Genomic DNA, 12,623 nt, shown 5'->3' with positions numbered 1-12,623 from the left:
CTAGCAACCACATTATGACCCCAAAGGACCCAGCTTCAGACACGTGCCAAGGACAACAGAATGAAGGGGTGGGGGGGGAAGGACAACAGAATGTTGGACCTTGACGTCAACATTGAACTGTTAACCTGTTAACCAGGAAGTTCCCTTTTTAATGATGCAACCTGTAACGGGCGCGTACTCTTTCACAGGGCGTGTCAGTACGTCATGCCTGGAGGACGTAATTTCATATTATTTTTTTTTATTTATACTTAATGAAAATAAATGAAATATACATATTTTTTTGTTTATTTATATATATAAAGCACAAAGGAAAATACAAAATAACAAAAAAAATAGAAAAGAATACCGACAAAAAAAAAAATGGACACGTTGAATTAAAAAATTATAAATTTTACAAACAATGATAAAGATTACAAAAAATAGCCGAAACCGGTTTGGCTCAGTGGATAGAGCATTGGCCTTCGGACCTAAAGGTCCCGGGTTCGATTCCGGTCAAGGGCATGTACATTGGTTGCCGGCACATCCCCAGTGGGGGGTGTGCAAAAGGCAGCTGATCAATGTTTCTCTCTCATCTCATCGATATTTCTAACTCTCTATCCCTCCCCTTTCCTTCCTCTCTGTAAAAAATCAATAAAATATTTTTTTAAAAAAGATTACAAAAAATATATACCGTCCCTCTCGGGGCGCAACATACATTTCAAGGACGTATGAATACGTCCTACCCATTCCCGATATTGTTTACGTTTGACGTATTTATAGGTCCCGCTTGGTTAACAGGTTAATTATAAAGTACCTACAATCACCCTGACAACTTACGAAATATATTTCCTTATTGCTAAGCCAGTTTGAGTTCATTTTATTATTATATAGCAGCAAAAACTTTCTAAATGATTCACTAGTACACCTTATCAAACTTACCACCATAGATTCTAAGTCTTGGGTTACTTTGCACCAATATCTTTTACATATTCATTCTTGAGCCCTTAGAAAACTCTAACTTTTATATATATATACTACTTTGTTTTGCCTGTCTTACTTGAATTGTTCAATTACAGTCTGTTAAAATCAATATGCAAAGCTTTAAAGTTGTTGACAAATTTAAAGTTCAAACTAAAAATAAAGTATGAAAGGATACAAATATTTCTGTCAAAGTTTAGTATTATATTTTCATTAAGTTGAAGCTTACTCATAAGCCGAGCAAGTGTTGTTAGCTTTAAGCTTATACATCTTAAAGAAGAGAGGCAAGGCATGGTACATCTTTTATTCTGCATGGCTGTTGTAAAAAATATCCCCACTTCCCTTAGAAACAGTATCATATGTAAAACACACTTGGATGAACACTGAGTATTAAAATATTACATGACACCATATAAATGGGTTGAGTAGAAGTGAACAAAAGTACAGTCTTCAACCTTTTGGTATTCTAAGAATATACCCCACAGCATTGATAATAAGAAGGAAAATGTTTGGAATTATTTTCACATTCAAAGTTCTTCCAGTTGTTCCCCTCTGAGGGCCCTTAGCGGTGAAAAGGTAATCAGGTTACCACCAAAGGAGATGTGTCTGGCATGTTCTCGATGTCTCCTCTCCACAGGAGTAAATGGATTACTGCAGTTTAGGTCCGTCTAGAGAATAAATTCAGAGAAGTCACTTAAGGAACCATTAAGAGTTTCACCAACTGACTTCAACATTGCAAGCTAATAGTAAATTAATAACATAAATAACATTTCCACATAACAATAAATTAATAACACAATGATTGTGCAACTTTTCAGATTTAACTTCAAATAGTTTTTCATTGAAAAGGTATATTAACAATACATGCCTAAAAGGGTGATTAGTAATATGCAAATGCACTTCAGTAGCATCTGCATGATGAATACAATTGAGGCCATATCTTACATCATAGGCAGATTTCACAAACCTACTCTAACCATATAACAGCACTTAATGGGCCTTTTACTTGAAGGCCTATTTTTATACTTTTTGTTAACCCTTATCCGAGGATATTTTTCCATTGATTTTTTTAAAGAGAGGGGAAAAGAGAGAGAGAGAGAGACAGAGAGAAAAACATTCATGTGAGACACATCAATCACTTGACTACTGCACACAGCCAGACTCCAGCCTAACCATGGATGGGGATCGAGCCTGCAACCGAGGTATGTGCCCCTGACTGGAATCCAACCCAGGACCCTTCAGTCCACAGGCCAATGCTCTATCCACTGAGCAAAACCAGCTAAGGCTGGTCTAAATATTTTGGTGTAAAATAAACAGATGAACATATAAAAAATTTAAATATAATTTCTAATATTTATGAAAGTAGAAAAGAATTCACAAGGAGAAAGAAGCATAAGGTACTAAGATTTACCAATAAGATAATGTATAATTTTGAAACAATTTGAATATTATGAATATATCAGAACCATCTGAATTCCCTTATACATAATAAGTTGTTTTTCTCTGTCTGCATTCAAGATTCTCTCTTTTCCCTTAACTTTTGCCATTTTAATTATAATATGTCTTGGTGTGGTTCTCTTTGGATTCATCTTATTTGGAATTCTCTAAGCTTCTTGGACCTGGATATGTTTTCTTTCACAGATAGGATGTTTATAGCTATTATTTCTTCAAATGATTTTGCTGATCTTCTCTTCCCTTTTTGGGACCCTTACAATGTAAATGTCATTCTGCTTGATGTTGTTCCAGGGGTTGCTGAAAGTGTCTTTACTTTTATTTTATTTATTTTTAAAATATATTTGATTTTTCTTACAGAGAGGAAGGGAGATAGAGAGCTAGGAATGTCGATGAGAGAGAAACATCGACCAGTTGCCTCTTGCACACCCCGCACTGGGGATGTGCCCGCAACCAAGGTACATGCCCTTGTCTGGAATCGAACCTGGGACCTTTCAGTCCGCAGACCGATGCTCTACCGCTGAGTCAAACCGGTTTCGGCAAGTGTCTTTACTTTTAAAAATTCCTTTTCATTTCACTGCTCTGTCTGGGTGTGTTTCGTTGCTTTATCTTTTAGCTTGTTGATTTGTGCTTAATTTTTATCTGGACTTCGGTGAATCCCTCTAGTATATTTTTCATTTCATTTATATTTGCTCTTTGGCACTTTTTATCTCCTTGTAGAAGTTCTCATTGAATTAATCAATTCTTCTTGCAAGATTGGTGAGCATCTTTATGAAATTACTTTGAACTCTTTCTCAGGTAGGCTGCTCAGTTCTGTTTGATTAAGGTCCCTGACCCATTTGGCAGTGGGCATTGGAAAATTTCAAGGTAAGACTGTAAACCAGAGTTGTCAACCCTGGCTACCCAGTAAAATCACTTGAGGAAGGACCTACACAGTTCATTGAAATAAAAATCTCTGGTATAGGGCTGAAAAACAATGTTGTAAACACTGAGTAGGCAATAGAGCACTTTTTCATTTGTGTCACAATGAATATAAATCAGACAGCTCTGCCTACAGAGGAATTTATAGTCAATAAGGAAAATGGATTCCTGAAATTATAATAAGTTAAGAATATAATATATTCATATTATTCTTTTAAGAAGAGATTATATACAACAATAATAAACTAAAAAAAATCCCATTTATCATTGCAACAAAAAAATTAGGATACTTAGGAATAAACATAACTAACGAGGTAAAAGACCTGTACTTGGAAAACTACAGGATGTTGAAAAAAGAGATAGAGGAAGATATAAATAAGTGGAAGAATATAACATGTTCATATTCATGGATTGGTAGAATCAACATCATTAAAATTTCCATACTACCCAAAGCAATCTATTTATTCAATATAATCCCCATTAAAATACCAACGGCATATTTCACAGATCTAGAACAAACTCTCCAAAAATTCATATGGAATAAAAAAAGACCCCGAATAGTGACAGTAATCTTGAGAAAGAACAACAAAGTTGGAGGAATCACAATACCAGATATCAACTTACATTACAAAGCCACTGTTCTCAAAACTGCCTTGTACTGGCACAAGAACAGACATATAGACCAATGGAATAGAACAGAGAACCCAGAAATTGACTCAAGACATTATGTTCAATTAATATTTGACAAATGAAGCAAGAGCATACAATGGAGTTAAGACAGTCTCTTCAGCCGAAACCAGTTTGGCTCAGCGGTAGAGCGTTGGTCTGCGGACTGAAAGGTCCCAGGTTCGAGTCTGGTCAAGGGCATGTACGTTGGTTGCGGGCACATCCCCGGTGGGGGGTGTGCAGGAGGCAGCTGGTCGATGTTTCTCTCTCATAGACGTTTCTAGCTCTCTCTCTCTCTCCCTTCCTCTCTGTAATAAATCAATAAAATATATTTTAAAAAAAAGACAGTCTCTTCAGTAAATGGTGCTGGGAAAATTGGTCAAATACTTGCAAATAAAAGAAGAAGAAAAAAGAAAGAAACTACACCACCAACTTACACCACATACAAAAATAAACTAAAAATAGATAAAAGACTTAAATGTAAGATGGGAAACCATAAAAATCTTGGAAGAATCCATAGGCAGCAGAATATCAGACATATGTTGCAGCATTATGTTTACTGATACATCTCCTAGGACAATGGAAACTAAAGAGAAAATAAACAAATGGGACTACATCAAAATAAAAAGCTTCTGCACAGCAAAAGAAACCATCAACAAAACAACAAGAGAGCTCTCTGAGTGGGAGAATTTATTTGCCATGTTACCTCCGATGAGATTTTAATCTCCAAAATTTACAGGGAACTCATACAACTTAACGAAAGTAAGATAAATAACCCGATCAAAAAAATGGGCAACGGACCTAATAGACACTTTTCAAAAGTGGACATAAAGAAGGCCAAAAGGCACATGAAAACATGCTCAAAGTCACTAATAATCCGAGAGATACAAGTCAAACAATGAAGTACCGCCTCACACTTGTCAGAATGGGAAGAAAAAGGAACCCTTGTATACTGCTAGTGGGAATGCAGACTGGTGCAGCCACTGTGGAGAACAGTGGAGTTTCCTCAAAAATGAAAAAATGGAACTCTCATTTGACCCAGTAACCCAATTTCTGGGAATAGATCCCAAGAAATCAGAAACACCAATCAGAAAGGATATATGCAGCACAATTTACAATATCTGATTTGGAAACAACCTAAGAGCCCATCAGCAGGTGAGTGGATTAAAAAAAACTGTGGCACACCTACACAATGAAACACTACACTGCTATAATAAAGAAAGAACTCTTACCATTTGTAACAGCATGGATGGACCTGGAGAGCATTATGCTAAGCAAACTAAGCCAGTTAGAGAAAGATAAGTATCACAATATCTCACTCATTTGTGGAATATAATGAACATAAACTGATGAACAAAAATAGATTCAAAGACACAGAAGCATTGAATAGACCATCAAACCTCAGAAGAAGGAAGGGGAAGGTGGAAGGAGGGTTAAGAGAGCAACCAAAAGACTTGAGTGCATGGATATAAGCATAACCAATGGACACAGACACTGGGGGCGTGAGGGTCTGTGCTGGGGGGCTGGAATGGGCTGGGAGAGGTCAAAGGGGAGAAAAGGAGACTCATATAATACTTTCAACAATAAATAACTTTTTTAAAGAAATTAAATGTGTCCAATTGCATGCACCTGTGCCTATACATTAATTAACATGGAGAGATGAGAGGTTTTATAGGAAGACTTCACAGAAGGGCTAGTGTCTGAACTAGACTTCGAGGCAAGAGATCACCAAAAGTAAAGCCAATGGAGCTTTCAAATAAAATAGCTTCCAAATACAGTTATCTAAAAGCACTGGGATGAAAATAACCAATGACTGAAGGTAACACAGACATTATCTCCCCAAGTTCAGATACATTTTTCCTGTATCGCTTAGAAATATACCTGTCATAATCCAAGTCACATACTAGATATTAAAATATTCAATTTGTCATAACAAATTTGACACATAAGTCACATGGCAAAATAAATCTTCAGTTTAATACTAAAAATTACTATATTTTAAAGTATATAAACATGAAAACTTTGTTTCCATTTTGACAAAATTAACAAATGGATGTCACAGTAAAAAAAACAATGAAAAGATGTAAATTTTAAACTTTGTACACAAATTAAAAAGTGAGTACTATTCTTTTTATAAAACAAATCTAATACATAAAGACACTTTGCAAATTAAGTTGAAAAACTTACTGACTCAAGAAGATGGCATTCAGTAGTAAGACCTTTATTATCAAATAATACTGAAAAACAAAAAAGAATTTTTTAACTTTTTAAAGAATGTTCTTGCAGTTAGAAATAAAGCACTGAGAAATATGAAAAGTTCCATATTATCAAATGCTAAGACAAAAATACAGGTTATCTTATGTTATAAGGTTTTTAAAAATGTGTTTGACTTTCGCCCAGCCGGTGTGGTTCATCGCTGAGCACTGACCCATGAACCAGGAGATCACTGTTCGAATCCTGGTCAGGGCACATGCCGATCCCTAGTAGGGCATGTGCAGGAGGCAGTCAATCAATGATTCTCTCTCATTATTGATATTTCTCTCTCCCCCTTCCTCTCTCCAAAATCAGTAAAAACATATTTAAAAAAAAATATGTTTGACTTTCTTAATAAAATTTAATTTTAGTATTTTAAAGAGTCTTCTATAAACAAATCTCATGCTTGTAATAGTAAAGGTAGGTGAAAAATGCTAGAAGAAGAACACAGCTGGAGTGTATTAAATGTCTGACCAAAGTAATGATGTTTTGCCTTAGGCCCCAGCCAGGGCAGTACCACAGAGTAGCAGATGGAAACAGTAGGTGAAACTGTCATATATTATAACAAAAATACAAGAGCCAGGATTAAAAATGGCGGCGGAGAAAGTGGATACTACACAGACATGTTCCCAGGACCAAAAATACAAGAGCTGTTTCCTACTGCAGAACAATCACAACAAAGTAGGTAGGAATTAAAACATTAGGGAAGAGAAATAGGGCATTTTGAAAAAAGGCTTGAGGATGTATGTGCGTTGAAAGGAGAACTAAAAAACACTTCAGGGAATTTTTCTAATTCATAGTTTTCATAAATAATGAAGGATCCCAAAAAGTTAGGTCTAGCCCAGCCAGTGTGCTCAGTGGTTGAGCATCTACCTATGAACCAGGAGGTCATGGTTTGATTCCCGGTGAGGACACATGCCTAGGTTGCAGGTTCGATCCCCAGTGGAAGGCATGTAAGAGGCAGCTGATCAATGATTCTCTTTCATCATTGATGTTCCTATCTCTCTCTCTCTTCTTCATCCATCCTCTCTGACATCAATAAAAATATACTTTAAAAAAAAGTTAGGTCTAATATAAAATGCTACTTATGTCCAATGCGGACTAGTATCTGCTGTTGATTTTTAACAAGTTTACCTCAGAAGGTTTTGGGTGAAGAATGGGGCCCTACAACACAAACTAATTCTCATAAAATACCGACTTTGTCCAATTTTTCAACCTTTATTCTTAGAAACTTGTACCCAGAGGTATTTATAATAATCTATGCATTAGTGCAATTTCATTTAGTTAACAAAGCCTCATTAAGTATATTAAAAAAAACCTCACCTGACTGAAAAATTTTAGTCTCTTCTTTCTCTGAGATATTATATTGTGATGGTATATCTTTTTCAGGGCTACTCATCAAAACATCCTGTGCTGTCATTGAAGAATTTAGTTCCATTCCTTCCACAACATCTGAAATTTCTTCTGTTTTGGTAGTATTAATATTACATGCCACTTCACCAGCAAGTAGAGGCAAGCTCATTCTTTCACTGGGTAAACAATCCATCTCAAAGTTTATCTTACTTACAACCTGGAAATAAAAATGATTATATTTAATTATCAAACATTGATACAACTATAAAAAATCATTTTGCTATTAAAAATAATAAAAACAGAAGGACAACATTCTGAACACAGGCTAACAAACACTGTAAATCCTACTATTTTCTCCTTAAATAATGAGTCCAGATAATATTATAGCAGCAGTATGATTGGAGGAAAGTTTCTCAACAAGTATCTGTATTCACTTGAGACTGGCAAACATTTTCTGTGAAGTGCCAAACAGTTAATCATTTTAAGACTTTTTGAGCCATAGGGTCTCTGCCACAACTATTCAACTCTAGCCGAGACCAATTTGGCTCAGTGGATAGAGCGTCGGCCTGGGGACTGAAAAGTCCCGGGTTTGATTCCGATCAAGGGCATGTACCTTGGTTGCGGGCACATCCCCAGTAGGAGGTGTGCAAGAGGCAGCTGATCGATGATTCCCTCTCATCGATGTTTCTAGCTCTCTGTCCCTCTCTCTTCCTCTCTGTAAAAAATCAATAAAATATTAAAAAAAAAAAAGTTTATAAAAAAAAAAAAAAAAAGAAACAGGGAAGACACCTGTTGTCTTAGGAGAAAAGGGGTAGGGAAAGATCAAGAATAAAAAAAATATATATAAAAAACAAAACAAAACAACACAAAAAACTATTCAACTCTATTCTATTGCAAAAGCAACCAGATAAAGACATAAACAAACAAATTCGGCTATACTATAAGAAAATAATTTACAAAAATAATACTGATGTGAGTTGGAAAATACAAAATGTCACTATGGTCTCAAAGAAGCTAAAACAAGAACTATCATTTAACATTACTGATTTTATTTTAGTTTTTGAATATGTTTTTATTGATTTCAGAAAAAGGAAGGGAGAGGGATAGAAACATCAATGATGATAGAGAATCACTGATCAGCTGCCTCTTATATGCTCTCCACTGGGGATCAAGCCCACAACCTGAGCCACACCCCGGCCAGGCTTGACTTTAGATTTCTAACGGAAATTCTGGGGGCTTTTTATAGAGTTTCTATGTGTAACTGTGTAAGTAAGTAACATGCTGGGCTGTCTAGTACACTAGAACAGGACTTACATGGTTTACTTCAATTAAATCCGGTAATCTAGGACACTGAGCATCTTCTACCATGCTGTTCCTGAAAAAAAAGAAAAAGATAGCATTGTACTCAGATAATCAAGCATATTGCAAGCTTTTGTGTTTAAGACTATCCTTTATGGTCAAAGATGGCGCCTGGTCCAAGATCAGGCCTGATCCAAATAGATTAGTTTAGGACTATAGCTACTACAGGATGGTCTTATAAACCAAAAGCATTCTTCCCCAGAAAGCTCATGAGCTTGTTTCATGCTGGTCAGTTCACCAGCAACTCTTTGAACCTCATACAAATCCAGAGCTACACACTAGAGAAAGGCTAGGAGAAAGCGGACTTCTGGGGGGTAAGGAGAAGGGGTAAAGCAACAACTCAATTATTGTACAGCTGGAGTTGCCTACATTTACTTGTTAGTTTTAGAATACATAATACATAATACATAATACTGAAGTTCTTAACTTGCAATTTTTTAAAAAATATCTGTCTCAACCTCATGCAAGTTGTGGGGTTTTTTGTATGTGTGTGTGTTTTTTAATATACTCAACTTTTCTAGTCTTCGACCTCACTTTGCCTTCATTGCAAGAAGTCATTTATTTGCAAGATACTTTCTTTCTGGACTATTTTTTGGAATTAAGCAAAAAAAATTTTAAAGAGTACCTGTACTAATCACTTAAATAAAATATGGATCTTCTTAGAACAAGATAATAAACTACAGGACATACAAACAAAGTAATTTGACTTGCATTTAAGAAATGACAATCAATTGGTATCTTATAATTCTTAGATTTCTAGAACATCTAAAATATTTTAGTCCCCACAAAGACTAAAACCTGCTCCATGACTGACTCTTTCGGAAAATCTGAAACCTCAGGAGAAGACATACTTCAAAGACCCTGTGGAGACAGCTTTGTAGCATTTTAGTCACATCTCTCAGCTGTGGAGTTTCCAGAACACAAACAGATTTCCTCACTGACTTTTATAAACACAGAATTACAAAGTTAGAAGCAGCCATGCAGGAGGCGCAGCCATGCAGGACTGACCAGAACAAAGAGTTATCTGTCTTAAGGAAAGAGAATAAGAGAACTAAAGAAATTTCTAGCCATCCTGAAGGAATCACAAGTTGGTACCAAAGAAGCAGGCCGACCACACCTCGACCAGTGGGTATTACTTCCCGAACACCGTCAGTTCTCAGCATAGCAGTCACGTGATCAGTCCGTCCTCCTCAGTGGCATCTATCTCTCATAGGGTGGCATCTATCTCTCATAGGGTGGCATCTATCTCTTATAGGGTGGCATCTATCTCTTATAGGGTGGCTGGCTTTAGCAGCGTGGGACAAGGAGCCAGAGGCCTTCAGGGAAGAAGCACTCCCAGAGACTTATACTGAAACCCCTTCACCAGCTTCCACTCATGGCTTATCTCACAGAACTTCATTTGCCTCCTCTGGACTGGGGATTTTTTCTTTCAGACCATCCCTAAATAGCAGGGATTCAGGCCACATACAAGTACTCACCCCCAACAATTCAGATCAGAGGGAAAGTAGAAGCCCACTAGAGAGGCTTCTTGGTTTCCAGAGACCAGCCCTGCAGACTCTACCAACAAAAGCAGATGAGATTAGCCAGGGAGAGAAGCATGGGCGACTCCCAGACAGATCACCTTCAAGGTCTGATCTACACATACTGCTGAAGGACAGACAGTAGCACCCAATATCCATTAGGCATGATGGCCTTATAAAATGTGCCCCTGGCTGTTTTCACTCTGTACTTCCTATCAGTCTTTACCATGTACACCAAGCATGTCAAATTTGCAGCCCATGGGCCACATGCAGCCCACAATCAATATTTTTGCAGCTCAGCCATTATAACAGTATGCAAGAAGGTTTTAATAAAAGTTTTGTAATTTAATTTTTACAATATCCTATTATACATAACATATATACATGTGTATATACATATACATATACATAAACATATACATATGAAAGCCTAATATATAATACAAATCATCCCCCCAGGAGTTTGACCAAGAGACCAGGAGTTCAATCGCTCGCTATGACTTGTGCTGACCACTAGAGGGCAGTGCAGAATGAAGGAAGGCCCCGATAGGCCCTAATCACTGGCCAGGCCTAGGGACCCTACCCGTGAACAAATTTTATGCACTGAGCCTCTAGTTATTAATAACAAACTACGTTTGCTAATGACTAATTACTATAATCATGTTGCATTCATTTCCCTTTTGTGCCTTACGCACAGACACACCATTACACTCCACTAATACTAGCAGCAAATATTTTAGCAGCCAATTGCCACGTCATTAATCTTGGACTGACTTGTTGGTGTGCACAACAGGAAATATTTCGCTTTCGGAGAACAAGAAAAATGGGTTTATTTGCGTTACACTTATAATTTGTGGTTATTCAGTGTCTGGTAAGTTAATGTTCTATTATTTTATGTTAATGATTACTTATTTATTTCAGCCCTTTGTATTCAGAGTATTTCTATAGGAATAAGCCTATGTTTCTATGAAAATTGAAGCTTTTGGTTTTTTGTGGCCCACATAAACTTAATCTGGCTCATGTTAGCCTTTGAATTTGACATGCTTGATGTACCACCTCCTTGAAAAGTGGTTAGGTCTTATGTAAGGCTAGTGCTTCAGGAAACTTACATTTCTCCTACAAGACATGTAGTTCTCTTATTTCTTTCATTTTTAAAAATATATATATTTTATTGATTTCTTACAGAGAGGAAGAGAGAGCAACAGAGTCAGAAACATCGATCAGCTGCCTCCTGCACACCCCCTCTAGGGATGTGCCCAAAACTAAGGTACATGCCCTTGACCGGAATCAAACCTAGGACCTTTCAGTCCACAGGCCGATGCTCTATCCACTGAGCCAAATCAGTTTTGGCGAATTTTCCTATTTCCTACAACTTGAAACAGAGGCTAGAGGAACATTTCTTGTCATCCTTGGGGACAAGGGTAATATGTTCATCAACCATGTTTCAGTTCTACATTTCACTTTCTAGTTTTGAATATATTCTCCCATTGCCAATGTTAGCAAGCACCAATTCTGCTCCCTATCCTAATTTGGTATACTTCTTTCTGTTGCCCATCGTTTCCTCTATGCCTAGTTATTATTAAATGTTTATTTTCCTTTCTGTCTGATAATAGTTGGAGACAAGATGTTCAGCTTACTAAAATACATAGATAATAAAAGAAAGAGGATGTGTTTTAAAAAAAATTCTAAAAGTTACTCCATGAATTATTTAATTACAACAACTTTTGCCCTGGATGATTTTTCTCAGTGGTTCGAGTGTCAGCCAACAGACCAAGGGTAGAGGGTTCAATTCCCAGCCAAGGGCACATACCTTGGTTACAGGTTCCCCAGCCCCCATACAGGCTTGCCTGAGAGGCAAGCATCCATGAGTCTCTCTCATGTTGATGTGTCTGTTTCTCTTTCTTTCTCTTTCTCTCCCCACCTTCTTTCCTCCCCTTCCAATCTCTCTAGAAATCAATGAAAAAAATATCCTCGGGTAAGGATTAAAAACAAAACAAAACAGTCACTTTCATTTGTTTCCCCTATTTCAAAGTAATATGGACATTGTGAAATTAAAAATATGTCTTGTATATTTTACCAGGTTAACAATCTGAAATAGTATTTAATGTCATTATCTATTAAACTCTTAATAACATATTAAAG

The 12,623-nt window shown here is 36.7% G+C and overlaps 1 protein-coding gene and 1 pseudogene across 4 annotated transcripts in view; one reads left to right on the top strand and one right to left on the bottom strand.

The window, feature by feature from the left end:
* Positions 1-1,247: 1,247 nt before the first annotated feature.
* Positions 1,248-12,623, bottom strand: part of DLGAP5 (DLG associated protein 5) — a 41,405-nt gene continuing 30,029 nt past the window's right edge. For 2 of the 3 annotated variants that reach the window (XM_084877462.1, XM_084877463.1), the window contains 4 exons: positions 8,917-8,977; positions 7,573-7,819; positions 6,184-6,233; positions 1,248-1,625 (listed from right to left, as the gene is read on the bottom strand). In XM_084877462.1, the coding sequence (XP_084733588.1) occupies positions 1,485-1,625; positions 6,184-6,233; positions 7,573-7,819; positions 8,917-8,977 (499 nt within the window). In that variant the 3' untranslated portion in view covers positions 1,248-1,484. The remainder of the gene's footprint in view (positions 1,626-6,183; positions 6,234-7,572; positions 7,820-8,916; positions 8,978-12,623) is intronic. The other variant, XM_084877464.1, reaches the window with a different exon arrangement.
* LOC311611792 (E3 ubiquitin-protein ligase RNF212B-like) lies at positions 9,780-12,617 on the top strand (annotated as a pseudogene). Its single transcript has one exon. The product of its transcript is annotated as an E3 ubiquitin-protein ligase RNF212B-like (transcript).

The sequence above is a fragment of the Pipistrellus hanaki genome, assembly GCF_964339955.1.
Source record: "Pipistrellus hanaki genome assembly, chromosome: 1".
NCBI lineage: Eukaryota > Metazoa > Chordata > Mammalia > Chiroptera > Vespertilionidae > Pipistrellus > Pipistrellus hanaki.
Note: the sequence above shows the minus strand (reverse complement) of the source record. Positions and strands in the feature narration are given on the sequence as shown.